This window comes from Colias eurytheme, chromosome 1, assembly GCF_061535395.1.
Source record: "Colias eurytheme isolate Ceu_HAF_F1 chromosome 1, ilColEury1 Martin Lab GWU primary, whole genome shotgun sequence".
Lineage (NCBI taxonomy): Eukaryota > Metazoa > Arthropoda > Insecta > Lepidoptera > Pieridae > Colias > Colias eurytheme.
In genome coordinates this window covers 16,027,078-16,042,886 of record NC_142980.1, presented here as the reverse complement: position 1 = coordinate 16,042,886, position 15,809 = coordinate 16,027,078, and the positions used below count along the sequence as shown (strand labels likewise).

The following is a 15,809-nucleotide window of genomic DNA, read 5'->3' as shown; positions in this document are numbered from 1 at the left end:
ACTAGTCGATAAATGCCAACGATGTAAGTTTTGAAGGACGTAAACGTAAAGTCAGATTGATATAATTTCTCGTAAATGTTAAGAATTGTTATAATTCCAACGGAATATCATTGTAATGGCATAAAGCTACGTAAAAATTAATAAATGCCATTTTTAGACGCCTGCAATACTTTTCTAATTTAATGGTAACGCCATTACAAGTTTGTCTCTTGAGAATAACTGTCAGTGTCATAGGGATCATCTTAGGCCGCGCCGGGTATAGAGACAGGAGAATGGCTTTTGTTTTAATTTTTAATTTTAAAAGTTTTTGTTTTTTAATTTTGATTATAATTTCCTATCATCCTCATCCGCTTCCTCTTCCGCTTCCTCATCCGCATCCTCTTCCTCAAAAAAATATCCTCTTCCTCATCCGCATCCTCTAAATTTGTGTGTGAAAATTCCTCTTCCTCCTCCTCTTCCTCATAATCACTTCCTCAACAACCCAATTCTGCAATAGTCCTACATCAGCCGCGGCCTGCCCAGGGCTGTATCTCTATGGTGTAGTCATGGGCAGGCTGCGGCTGCAGGAGTCCCACAACATATTAAAATTGGTTACCTGGTGGTACTTACCCGAGTACCTATTGTGGAAATGTGAATAATATTATGAATCACAATAGCTGTGGTCATCATTGGCTACCGCTAATACCTCGAAAACTTTTGTGCAGGACGCCTTATATTTCAAAATAGTCATGATTTAAAATGCTTTCTATATTTTTTACAGTAAAGAAAGGATACCAAAAACAGGTGAAAAATAATCGTTAAACACCATATTGTGAATAAAAGCGATGTGTCCTATCCATAGAAATCTAAATAACAAGACACATAGAAGTGCTATAATGTCATAGTTCGTATGAAAACCGCTGTCGCCAAAATCAACACATTTAAACCGATAGCTAAACAGTACACACAAGTAAACTATGCCTTTTATAAATTGGACAGCTTGATTTTAGTGAAAACTAACTTAAATATTAAATTAAGCTTTTTAATATGTATCCTAATTCCTAGCGCACGAATTTACGGTGTATTTTAGAATAACATCCCTAAGCATATGAGACGTTTTGTTTATTTTTGCTCCAATACCACACCCCGGACACTCCATACAAAATGATCGTTTTGACAGTCACACTGTAGAGACTGCAAATGTGTGTGTTAACGCTTTATGGTTGGCACATTTCTGACTAGCGTAAAAAAAAATTCGCGTTTTTCTGATGAAATACATCCGTAAACAGCACAATATCTAACCATTTTCTACGAAAAACGATAATCACAAATCCAAAATAATAAAATTATGATTATGTTGTCAATCTTCGTTGCGTATCGTCCTTGCAGAAAAATATGGCCCATTATATGTCTGATCGCGCGGGGGTGAGGTAAGTTTAATTTTGGCGGGAGGCGGAGAGTGTCCGTTCTGTAGCGTTTAGCTACTATTATGTATTCTGTGCCAATACGCAAAAATTTGGATTTTCTACAACAGAGGTTGTCAATTTTCAATAGATATAACTTTGAACATAAACTCATAGAAATAAGGTTGAAATTTGTGTTAAACGTGATAATAAGAATGGTCATGGTCATGTGGCATGGTAACCACCTGAGCGGCGGCGACTATGGTCCTATCATTAGTATATGAAATATTATGTGTTATTATCGTTTTACTTCTTTATTTCTTTGTGAATATTTCAGACGGTGACATCAGGCGACGACGACGCTCACGATCCTCACCCGTTAGGTAAGCAAAATTATGTGAAGAGTAAGTTCATACGATTTTTAACTGACTTCAATAACAATTTCGACACACTATATTTCATTGAAGTAAAGTATGAGCTTGTTAACCAATTTTATTTACGTGTGAAATATACTCAGGAGTGACGTAGACGCGTGGTCGCGGCCGCCGCGCCAGCGCAGCCCGTCGGCTTCGCCGGCTCGCGCGGCGCCTCTGCTCTCACCTCCCCTGCCCGGCGTGGCGTTTGCGCAAGTGTCCACCACATAACATGTTTATACAGTGATGAAAAAGACAATGCTACAAACAACGATTACTCTCGATACAGTTTGTCTGTTATCGGTTTATCTATTCTTTACGTTGATTTTCTAGCGCCCCACGCCCGCTCTCGTACTTCAGCGCGCGGCCCCCGGTGCAGCCGGTGTTGCTGGTGGCGTTGCCCACCGCGAGCCCCGATCCGCGCTCGACCCATATTTTAAATAAAAAGAAGAAAAATAAGGTATCTTTTATTTCTGTTAATATATTTTGTCATGTTCTCCACGTATTGTAATTACTAATATGAACTTTCTTGGATCTCTTTGGGCGCCTTTTAGTCAGTTTAACCTCCTGAGACCCAGGATTTTTTTTTCTTTCTTTTTTAATAAAAATTAGCTGTATCTGTTCTAATGCAATTATAGATATTCAAAAAAATGGAAAAAAAATCTTTCTTGGAAAACTTGGATTTTCCTTATGTCATATATATATTACAGGTGTAATAAGTTTATGAAAATGAAGAAAAACTACATGTTTTTTTAGTTATTATATATTTTTAAACTTGAATCTAAATATTTATTATTGTATCCATTGTTCTGTGTCTATTTTTTGTACCTTTGTTCAAAGATAGGTATTTTTAAGGGTGAGAAACGACCAGTTCAAGTATTTTGCACCGGCGCGGCGGTGTATTTATATTGCCACGTCCACCCCTAGGTCTTATTTCTAATCCATACTCTCGGTCAGCCTCCTCTAATGCTTGGTCCACGTCATGTGCGTCCCCGAGATGGTCTGCCAACAACTGAAGATGACATACATAGTGACGATTCTGTTCTGACATGACTCATACTCATTGGACGAATGGAAGAAGAATCATTTTCTGGTATTTGGGCGGCTTCATCGGTATCATTTGGGGCATTATCTTCATCTCAAACATTTATTTCTTCAATTAGACTTCTTCTAAAAGCACTTTTGAATCGTCATAACAGTATTAACATTTACCACCGATTCGGAAAGCAGTATCTATGGAGAAGAACCGGCAAGAAACTCCATAGGTCCATCATATAGGTCAATATTTTACTCATCTAGGTGTTGGTAGATCTCAGTATCTTATAATTCTTGAAAATTATAATAAAATCTGTAACATAAACTAAAGAATGTCATATAGGTAATACATGGGGCCCTTGTACCAAGACCAATTTGGCAAGAATTGAGACCAAATGTCTTACCAGTATGACATAAAAGAAAACATTCATATTTTTCACCTGTTTTAGATTTATCTTACAAAATAACTATTGCGGTTGCAGAAATAATATCTATTATAATTAGATATACAAAGATATACTGCAATATACTAATGGTTCCACTAGAAATGTAAGATTACTGACCACGTGTTTGCCGTCGCACAGCCATCGTCAACTTCGAAATGAGAATACTTCAAATCACTGTCACTTATAAAACCAAAAACCGTTTAGTATAGTGGATAACATACCACTACATCGAGGTATTATTCCCGCATAAACGCAAAAGATGGCGTTGCAATATTTTTTTGTTGTTTATGTAATATATATATGACCGCAGGCCCCAGGAGGTTAAAATATTACGAGGTATATCGCTAAAAAACTTTTATTACATTTTTTTAAATTGTGTTGGAAAGTAAAGTAAGGGAGGTGTAGGTGGAGCGGCCAGCGCGGGCTCACTCGGCGCGGCGCGCGGCGCGGTACGCCGTGCGCTCGCTGCTCTCCGCCCTGCCCCTGCCGCGTGCCGCCGCCGTCTCGCTGCCCACGTCAGTGCTACCATCATAATATATCTATGTATATTATATAATATATTGACTATTGAGTATACTGTATCCTTCAATTTGTTCATATAAAATATGACCTGTAACATTAACTAACTATACAAAGCACTGACTTTCCGCCGCGACTTCACTTGCGTAGTCAAGGAAAGTCATTTAGTTCCTATTCCCGTCGGATTTTCGCGATAAATATTAGTTTTTTAATTATTAAGAATTAGATAAAAATTAGTCTTTCAGTTCTCATACTATTTTTGATACAAATTTAATCAAAATCTGCAGTACAGCTGCAGCGGTACGTGCGGTTTAGGCGTGAAGAAGAACATACGGACATAGATTCATGCACATCTGTGCTGTGAAGCTTCAAGCTTGGGTTACATATTATTATAATGATATTTTCAAATCAGATCAGCAGAAAATGCTAATCACGTGGAACAAATTTTGTTAAAAAATGAATCCCTATTTCCCTTGATTACGGCATCGAGTGTGAATAGATCTCTATAAAAAATGTTTCTTATTATCGTGTAGGATATTATGAAAAATAATTGAGACAATATTTGCGCCAAAAAAAAACAACGGCCACGGTCACGGTCAGCGGCTATCTAATCTGTTATTATCTAATTTATTGTTTTGTTTCATGTTGTGTTGTTTTAATTTTAATTAAGTATTGTATTCTGTGTCAATTGTGTTTGTTATTATTGTGGAGTCAAATAAATGATCTTTCTTTCTTCTTTCTTTCTTTCTAATCTTCACACGTATTAATTATTATTAGCTGCGCCCTACAGTGATGATATACATATAGCCTATAGCCTTCCTCGATAAATGGGCTATCTAACACCGACAGAATTTTTCAAATCGGACCAGTAGTTCCTGACTCTTCATCTTTATAATGTTTGTAGATTATGTCTGACGGGTCAGCTAGTAAAATAATACATGTATATTATTTGTCTTGTTTATTTATTTATTTCATAATAACAAGTAATTAACAGCTTTATACTATTATTATATTACTATCTGACCCGCCAGACACAATATTTTAACAAAAACACAACATGTCCGCGACTCGCGAGTTTTCCACGCGGTGGGTACCGTACATAGTTAGAAACTACGTTTAAAACACTAGTTAGATACCCATATCAATAACACATTCATCACAACACATGACACATCTACTTAGTACATTAATTCATAAATTATTGCTTTCAAACATTATACTAATATGTCGTCAAGCGTAATTTTCGCTGCGTATCATACTTGCGGTAAGCGCCAGCCATATTAATTGATATTACTCGTAATCGTGCGGGGTGAGGTAAGTGTTTACTTTTGGCGGGAGGCGAAGAGTGTCCGTTCTGTAGCGAGCTAGGTACTAATAAATTGACTATTCTGTGATAGGTAATAGTCTGTGGTAATAGTATAATACATTTTTTATTAGGATACATATTTATTTCCATAAGATTAATATAAGATTACACGGACCGCTTCAAGCATTTGAGATCGACGGCTTGAAGCCGCGACCGCGCGGTGAACTATAGACATTAGACATTCATTCACTGCCGTACACGGACTGCTCGAGCCGCAGGCCGCAGCCACTTCAAACCGTCAACTGCGCGGTTTGTAGCGACTTTCCGTGAACGGCCTCTCTAAAGTCTAAATCTAAATCAATTCTATATCTGACGATACTGTGACGATACTTATGTCTGTTTAATTACATGTCATGGACCTACATCGATATATTTTTATTGATTAGGGAATAATTTATTTTATTAATAATTGTGATCCTAGTTGTTAAATAAGTATTATAAGGTTATATATGTAACTTCTGAAATAACTCATACACTATCTACACATTAACACAAGATAACGTGTTGATAGGCCGGAACCTCCAGAATGGCGGGAACTGCAAAAACCACAAGAACCAAAGGCGCGGGAGCCACAGGAGCCGCGGGGACCATGGGAGTTGCGGGAGCCACGGGAGCTGTGGGAGCCACGGGAGCTACAGGAACCGCACGAGCCGAAGGAACCGTTTCAAGTAGCGCCAGAAGTGGAGCAACACTCATCTTTTCGCAACATCGCCGTGCAGGCGCACGGGCAACTCTTACAGTAATTACGTACTAAATATTCCATAATGCATAATATTATATGTACCTATGCGCGGCCGCGGCTTCAAGCCGTCGGTCTCTACTGCTTCAAGCGGTCCGTGTATGGCCGCCCTTAGGGTTGTATACATAGAGTTTTAATTAAATTTGATTCGTCTATTAGATGCGTCTGGAATATTATGAATATTTTTTACGTATTCTGCGTAGTATGTAAAATTATACGTCCCTTTTGAGTTTAGTACACAACTCAAAGGGACGTATAGGTGGTATATTATATCACTACATCATCACTATCACTACATAGTATAAAACAAAGTCGCTTTCCCTGTCCCTATGTCCCTTTGTACGCTTAAATCTTTGAAACTACGCAACGGATTTTGATGCGGTTTTTTTTAATAGATAGAGTGATTCAAGAGGAAGGTTTATATGTATAATAACATCCATTAAATAGTGGAGAAATACTGTTATTTTTGAGGTTTCTAATGTGATGTCGTAAAAAATTACATTTTTTCCACTTAAATTGCAAACGCAGGCTGAACCCTACGAGTTTTATCAAAATAATGTACTAAGTATTATACACATTGAAAAGGTCTACAGAAAAGTCCGCGATGGTATATGTCTATCTCTTATGGATAACCCACAATAACTTTATTTTGTCATTTACTTTTTACGACAAATAATGGCTAATTTTCGATGCGATTTTAACCAATACAGCATTAATCCTTAACCAATTAAATACCTTGAATACATTGTTCATTTAATATAGATCTATATGGCCCTTTACACCGTATGATTTAAGTGAATATTTTCGAAGATATTACAGATTTAAAAATTGCGGGACGTAGCGTTTGCAGCGCTACAGGCCGGCCGCCCGGCTATCTATTTTATACCCGTGCGAAGCCGGAGCGGGCGACGCTATGTTTTTATATACAACGTTCACAGTTTTTCTGTAGTGTATTTAGTATCGGCATTGCACCCGTGCGAAGCCGGGGCGGGTCGCTAGTAGTACATAAAACAAAGTCGCTTTCTCTGTCCCTATGTCCCTTTGTATGCTTAAATCTTTAAAACTACGCAAAGGACTTGGATGCGGTTTTTTTAATAGATAAAGTGATTCAAGAGGAAGGTTTTATAGTATATAATTTATTCCGTTTTAGAAAAGCGGGCGAAGCCGCGGGCGGTAAGCTAGTATATAATAATATTATGTTATCTTTTATATATAAAAATGAATCGCAAAATGTGTTGGTAACTCGAGAACGGCTGAACCGATTTCGATAATTCTTTTTTTATTATATTCCTTGAAGCACGAGGATGGTTTTTATGTAGAGAAAACGTAAATATGTACCACGGGCGAAGCCGGGGCGGACCGCTAGTCTTATATATAAAAATGAATCGCAAAATGTGTTGGTAAGCGCATAACTCGAGAACGGCTGAACCGATTTAAATAATTCTTTTTTAAAGTGAAACTTTTATTACATCGTCTCAAACTTTTTGGTCTGTGTAGCGCATGTCGCGTGTATCGCGGCTGACCGTCACGCGACATGCGCTACACAAAGCAGTGTTCGGAACCGTTCGAACAGTTTCACTTTTACCGTGCTTTCATAAAACCACACAACATTTTTTATTATATTCCTTGAAGTACGAGGATGGTTCTTATGTAGAGAAAACGTAAACATGTACCACGGGCGAAGCCGGGGCAGACCGCTAGTATATTATAATATTATGTCCCAAGAAGTAGTGATATACTGAAGCTGGGAGGTAGAGGACCTAGAGGGCTATCCGAATCAACCACATGAGTGTTATGCGATTTTTATATTTACAATATTTTTACATTAGTATAATGTAGTTACATTTTTGCAGATCTGCAGGAATTTCAAACGAACATTCACCAGAATGCGAAGGTGAGACTTAATTATTAAAATTTTTGTTTTTGACCATTATCATTTATCACAACCTCAAAATTCATGTGAAAAAATTCCAATAGCCAAGTTAATTCAATAATCTTATTTTAGATTCAATATCGAAAAAGCACCCTAATTTTCGATCTCAAATTCTTCATTTTATGATAACGTTTACTGTAAGTATAATGTTTTGTTACATTATCCGAAAGAAGACACGTTCGAATTTAGAAAGAAATAAAGAAAGTCTAATTTATTTTCCTCATTGTATTATAATATACACCACACATAAACTGGTTACAAAAAAAAATAATACATAATAATAAAAAAGATTACTTTAAAAATTTAAAGATCAAAAATCCACGAACTACGTATAGACTAGTGTGACTAGAGTAGATAATTTTTGAAACAAAATAATCGCATTCGGATGAAACCATTAGAAAAGGAGGGGAATAATATGATGAAAATAAAAGGAAAAATAAATTACGGTCAATCCGAGTTCGGGAAGTGAGGAGGGGGGAGCTTTTAAGAGAAAAAAATAGTTTCTCTCGATTTCCGACAAAACTACAAGTCCGAGTATTATGGAATTGAGATAAATAATAAAAACCTTATTTATTCCATATCTCTCAGATTTACATTTTAAATGATTATTAGTATTGTTAGTATGTTGTTATTCTAGTTAGTTAATGTTAGTATGATTTACTTATTTAATGAGGTATGGATCTCGTTAGAGTAAAGGCCTCCTCCATTTTCTTCCACAGGTTTCTATCTATTCCTTTATTTATCCAATTCTTTCCCGCAATCTCTATAACATCATCAGCCCACCTTTTGAGTGGACGTCCAACTTTTCTTTTCCCCAATACTGGTCCTTTCCATTTGGTCGTTAGCCATGTCCACCTTTTGTCGGTATAGCGAGAGATGTGACCTGCGGACCTGCCCATTGCCACATAAGCTTCAACGCGTGTGTTAGTGCGTCTACAAATTTTGTTTTTTGTCGTATTGTTTCATTTGTTATGTTGTTTTTGATATTTATGTTTAGGATACTTCTTTCCATTGCCCTTTGGGTTGTACTTATTCTTTGCTTAATTTTGCTTGTGTAGGTCCATGTTTGGCATCCATATAGTAGGCTAGGTAAGATGCAGGTATCCATTATAGTTCTCTTTATCTTCATACTATAGTTTCCTTTGAGTATTTCTTTATGTGACCAAAACTAACATTTATATGTACATGAAATTAAGTTGTTTACGCGATATTATGTTATTTGATTTATATAATAATAATAAAAATGGTTGGCCATTGACTAAAGAATTTTTCGGGCGTAGGTACTAGGTAGTATGTTTAAACATAATAATAATATGCGTTATTTGTTTTGTTTTCCGCACGGCATACGGCATACAGGGCGAGAAGGCGAGTGCGAGCGCTGCACGGACATGCGCGGCTGCGCCGGCGACGTGGCAGCGCTGCGCACGGCGCACGTGCGGCTGCTGCTGCGGCAGGTGCGGCAGCTGCGGCACATCGAGCGGCTCGACAAGGTGCTGCGTCGCGCCAACCATTCACACCGAAACCTAATCACTTAAATCGACTTGTTTGAATTTATACCTGATGTTGTGCATTATTATACGATACACATTATTATATTACAAGCCTATTATTTACAATAAAATATTATATGAGACTCCGGGCTGACCCGCACCGAATTCGTCGGATGATTAACAATATTGATATTTCACCCAGGCCCAGGGCCCCGCCGATCTTTACAACTATGGATTTTGATACAACTTTTTTAATATACATAGTGGTCTCGAGGGAGCTGTTAGTAGGTAAGTATATACATATAAGTTGTAGATTTCTAAAAATACAGACAAGCTGCGGGTGGAAAGTTTTCATACGCATAGTAAAAGCTCTTTAACTACACATGTATGCAAGAAGGTCATAAAGAAATGGTTACATGCGCTTTCTTTTGAAGAAACCGAACAATTACTTAAAGGACCACTGAGCTGACACAAATTATAACATGCCTTCAGTCACAAACAATGACACACACACACACACACATACACACACACGTCAACACACACACACACACACACTCTATCACGAACACGCGTGCTGTAAACCGCAAAATAATTTACTTTGTGTTTTTCTTTTATTTTTATTAATTGTATTAACTTGCATTACATTAGATTATTTACCTACTTGTTAACTTTCTACTGTCCATAACATAATATATGTATATAACCAAGAAGTGCAACTCAGGGTCCCAAGACACAAGTATTTCACTTAGTTTGGGACCCACTGTCGTACATTAATTGTAAAACATAAAATGGACAAATAAATTTATTTCATTTCATTTCTTTAAAATTATTTAATATCAATGGACCAGTCCATTACTTAACAGCTGTTTTTATTATACAACATAATATTATTATGTGTAGATTAATAACTATGCAAAGTATGAAGGCTCTTAATTAATATAACTAAGAAAAACTATTCAATAGCATCTATTTTTAATTAATGTATGAAGTACAGTGGTCAATAATTATTATTCGGCCGCTTCGACGATTTCGATGATCGACGAATAGCAGCCGGAGACGAGGCAAACCATTCCGACGAAGACAATGAGGACGTCTCGCACGAGGCGGTAGTGGCACAGGCCGTACTCGCCCGGGTACCAGATGCAAGCGTCCATGATGCCCGGGAACACGACGGCCAGCAGCGACAGGCAGAAGGCGCCGAACAGCGCGATGAACGGTCCCAAGTGCGGCACCAGCAGCGCCAGCAGCCCTGCGCGCAATCGTCACGTGATGCACGCTACTCGCTACACCTAGTTATCATCATATTATGCTTTCCTAACTAGGTGACAATTCAGACTAGGTGATTTTAAAATACGGTAATGATGTAGGACATGAACAGGGAAGTGCAGAACTTATAATACTGCAATCTCTATCATTGGTACGGGAGCTAGCAACGTTTTAAAAAAAGTCATTTTAGTATAGTTGGGTTTTTGATATACTGTTTCTCTTGCTATTTCTGTTAGAGTCCGGGCTGTCTGGCTGGCGGTAGTGGTTGCGTTTATTAGTGCGCACAGGAAAATATATTTAACTTTAAAGTCATTTATTAACGCGTAATTTTTAAATTGTTAAATAGGTGCCATACGCAATTTTTTATTTCAAAATAATTAAAGTGTCATCGAAATAAGTGAAATTCCATCAACATGAGTCCCCGTTAAGGATAAGTTATCACTGTGTTACTTATCCATACTAATATTATAAATGCGAAAGTAACTCTGTCTGTCTGTCTGTTACTCAATCACGCCTAAACTACTGAACTAATTTGCATGAAATTTGGTATGGAGATATTTTGATACCCGAGAAAGGACATAGGCTACCTTTTATTGCAAAATATGTACCACAGGCGAAGCCGGGGCGGACCTCTAGTACTATATATAATTAATTAATTATATAACATTCATTTTACTATTTACAATTTTTTTGCAACAATCTACCATGGTGCCTCCTTTTCCCAACGAACCTCAAATAGGACGTTAATGTAAACTGATAAAATCCAAATATCATCAAATTCATATTAATACCCAAAAATGTAATAAATTTGAAACCATCTATTAACCCATTGACCACCGTAAGGCCCGATCGGGGCGCGACACAATAGATTTTCTATTGTGTCTGTGATTCCGAGGACTGATGGATTAAAAATATTAGTTTACTAATTATTTATTAATACTAGCTTTCCGCCCGCGGCTTCGCCCGCTCAGTCAAAGAAAAACCCGCATAGTTCTCAAAAAATTTATGTTTGATAGATCTATCTAAAGGCAAAAGATTAAAAATTATGCGTTAATAAATGACTTTAAATTAAGGATATTTTCCTGTGCAGATAAGATGCGCACTAATAAACGCAACCACTGCGGCCAGCCAGACAGCCCGGACTCTAACAGAAATAGGAAGGGAAACAGTATATCAAAGAACCAAGTAGGTATTCTAAAATTCTCTCTTGTCAACCTTGCTACCTCCTATACGACATGTTCAAAGCATAACGTCGTGAGGACTACGCACAAAAAATACTTTAATTTCAATTACCCGTATACCCACTGCCAATCCACTGTATTGCTAGTGCTACTCACTACTCGCTAATAATTATCTCTCGAGTCATATTATAAATATAAAGGGTGTTTACAATCTTACGGGGACAGTAATAAAAAACACAAACCTGTGTGTGGGAATTACTTCTCACTGATAAAATATACAGGGTTACAGGTTACTTGTAAAACACCAGCAACCTTGCAGGACAAGATAGCTAACATCATAAGTAACAACATTTGTTCTACGACTTTTGATAATTTGTTAGATTTTATTTTCATACAAAAATAAATATTCTTTTAATTTTCCGTTTGAATATTATAAACTCTACGCGCATCCCAAAAATTACGTATTTACAAAAAGCGAACGAGAGGGGGAAGGGGGCGTTGCGTCGTCCTTTCGATAATGAATAGAACATAGACTTACAAATGTTAGGAGAGTACAATAAAAGCTTAAAAAATCATTTAAAAATAATTTATTGCGTTGAGCCAAAAGTCGTAGAACAAAATGTTGTTAATTATGATGTTAGCTATCTTGTCCTGCGAGGTTGCTGGTGTTTTACAAGTAACCCTGTATAGACCAAGATCAGTTTATTGTAGGTATCGAGAGGTACTCTATACAATCCTGAGGAATTATCTGTAGGTAAGGACGGTAAAGTATGTTATGGTACAATAATATAATAATTTAAGTAGTATTTCATACATTGCCACAATGACCCGGGTATTCTACATAATATGACTAAGTATTGTATAGAATGAGCCTGCATGATATAATTATTGTAGGTAACATATACATATATTATACATAGACATATAGTTTTTTCATATGACTACTCTTTATTTACTTACATGGTATAAATACTAATAAAAGTCTTAAGGCGTAATCGAAGAACCACGTGCTCTTAGACGATAGAGTCAATTTTTTTTTTATTTTTCTCCATAGAATGCTATAAGCGACAAAATTTTGTAAAGGAAATGAGAGAAAAATTGCTAGAGCAAATGTTATTTTAGCTGCTTGTGCTTTTCTGAAAATAAAAAAAAGATAGGTCCGTTATAAACATTAGTATTTTCGGTAAATTTATTCACGTTACTTATTTATTGTATTTGCTCATACTTTTGTTCTTGCGGAAGGTTGAGAGTGATAGAAGGCGCAATGTCGTCGCCATACTTGAGGTAGCCGAACACGCCCATGGTGAGGTACAGCGTCACAATGACGACCATTCCCACGTTGAACAGCCCGCACAGCCCCACGAAGCGCTTCGGCTGCTCCATGTTGTACTCCAGCGCGAGCACCTGCCGGCGGACGACTCGTCAGACGGTGGGTTACCTACACGCTTACCCGGCTACGTTCGACGCAGCTCATCTGAGATATCAAATATTATTTACATGAAAAAAAGTACTAACGACGCCAACGGCTTCTAGTGCGAATAAGGCGATTCCTATAAATACAGGTATGTCTGCTAAATTCTTCATATTTAACTTTTCGTCGTCTAACGCGACATCGTCTTCTATGAGATAAAAGAAAACGAGTATAAAGCCGAGCATGGTGACAGCGTTGGAGACTGTGGACAGCGGCGTCATCAGCTTCAGGTCCTTCACCAAGCCTAGCAGCGTCAACGGCGGCAGCAGGAAGCACAGGTGCATTCTCAACGACATTTCTTCTCCATAGAAATCGAACACCTGAAGTAGGTAATAATAAATTACATTTTTTTTAAGAATTTTATACATATGATAACTTAGCATGATACGCGATTTTTAACTATCATAAAAGTCAAATGGAACATCATTTTAACAAATAGGTAGGTTAGACTAGGCTTTATAATATGAAAGAACAAATTAAATTAAACTGTACAATATGATAAGTATATTTAGTTAGTTGCATACACATGCACCTGTTTGACATTTTCCGCCACGAAGACGCAGTAGATGCAGCAGATTCCGAGCTGCCACAGGATGAGCACCACGTCTACGAAGTAGTAGAGCAGGCCGGACGCCCAGCGCAGGCACGGCGGCCCGTCCTGCAGCGCCAGCCACATGGACTTGGGGTACGCGATGTAGCCGCGCCGCCACTTCTTGCACAGCCTGTACTGCGCTGCGATCTGTTCCAAACGGTTACTTGCGACGACGCGTCCAACATTCGGAAAAATAAACATCAAAATTACTCTCGAAATGCGTGTCTCACGAGTAGCTGCATGCAGTAAGCGGCAAACGAGGCGATGAGCGACATCCCCACGATGGCCGTGAACACACCCACGCGGCTCACGGCGCTGGGCATGGCCAGCACGCCAGCCCCGATGCTGCCCTTCAGCAGGTGAATCATCGTGTCCGCGTACCTGCCGACAGATGGCCATCCCGTCACTTCGGCGACGAGACTGATTTTAAGTTAAAGTAAATCCTGTTAAATGAACATGGCAACGTTAATTTTCAAGGTTCCGAACCTCATAAGGAACAAGGAACCCATATAGGATCTCTACTTACGGTCCCTTGATGCTGTGAAAAAATCAAACGTATAAACACACACACACAAGGCACAGCCGTAAATGCTAAAATTTTTCGCATATTTCGACATTCGCAAGGGAATCAAAAAAAAAATGTATTATGTACACGGGAACCACCCTGTGATTTCCCTGTGATTTCATGAAAACAGAGTCATGAAATTTGGTACAAGGTAACTTTTATTCTTATAACACTGATATAGGGATAGTTGCGAAAAACATGAATTTTTAGTTAGATTATACTTAGTAAAAAAAAATTTCAGAATTTTAAACTTACAACTTTTTTACTCATGAACACTTACATGTATTAAATTGATATTCCCATCAAAAACTCACCACCTTTAGGTATGCATAACACCTATAAGCTGTAATAAAATGAAACTTCTATGTCAACGCAGTCAACGCAATTAGAAGACATAGAAATTAAAGCCGCATATTCTGAAACTCGCAACTAATTGAATAAGAATAATAAGAATAAGAATAAGAATAATTTATTTCGCCAAAAGCCAACAACAGATATAATAAAAAGAATAAGGAATACAAAAAACACAGAAAAAGACAAAAGTGTGGCAGACCTTTAGCAAAAAGGGGACCAACTCAGTACTAAGCTGTGCCTTCAACAGCACAGCACTGATTTTCAGTGGCCCCCATTGTTTGAAGTACAGCTACAGACCGAAGTATAGAGGGATAGAAATTATATTAATAAAATAAACAATATTACACGTTATAAATATCATACATATAAATAGAAGGCATAGGAATGTACGTATACTAGACCATTAAGAAAATAGTAATAAATAATAACGAAAATAAAAAATTAATAAACATACATACAGATAAATAGACACAAAAGAGAGATGCTACATTCTACAGTAGGTTACGGTTGTTTTTTAAAAATAAAAGCAGCAACTTTATTTTTGAAGTTATTATAGCAACTTGCAAGGGTATAAAAACCTACAAGGTAATTCCAGTGAACACAGAGTCTTGAAATTTGGTTAAAACAATGTCTTATAGTACGGATAAAGGAAATATTGCTAAAAAGAATAGGTTTGTTCGGGGCCCTCGGCCTCGGTACACGAGTCCGGCTCGCACATAGCCGGTTTTTTAAATTTTCTGCGTTGCGCTGTCGACGTACACAGTGAAAGTCTACAGATTTCTTTGCCACGATTGTTCGATTCGAGCGGAAGCGAAAGCGACGGGCCGAAAAGGCATCAAAGAACACAAAAGGGCTCACGAGGTGGGCTTCTCCACTTTCCGGTGCTGGTGCGGGTCGTAGGCCTCCTCGTCGTCACCTGAAAGCAGAGCTAGCGTGAGGGAGCGCGGCGCGGCAGCGGACGGGGCCGGCGCGCCGCGCTCGCACCTCCCGTGATGGTGTCCACGATGCCGGCCATGAACTCGTACACGAACATGCTGCCTTCTGGTTTCTGCGC

General features: G+C 38.0%; 1 protein-coding gene across 1 annotated transcript; it reads right to left on the bottom strand.

The window, feature by feature from the left end:
• Positions 1-10,333: 10,333 nt before the first annotated feature.
• On the bottom strand, positions 10,334-15,788 carry LOC149911428 (proton-coupled amino acid transporter-like protein acs). Its single transcript, XM_090119176.1, has 8 exons — positions 15,740-15,788; positions 15,614-15,671; positions 14,067-14,217; positions 13,777-13,983; positions 13,289-13,564; positions 12,999-13,177; positions 12,734-12,909; positions 10,334-10,575 (listed from the first exon to the last, which is right to left on the bottom strand). Exons 1-8 carry the CDS (start codon positions 15,786-15,788, stop codon positions 10,334-10,336), a joined length of 1,338 nt encoding a protein of 445 aa, XP_089975302.1.
• Positions 15,789-15,809: the final 21 nt, after the last annotated feature.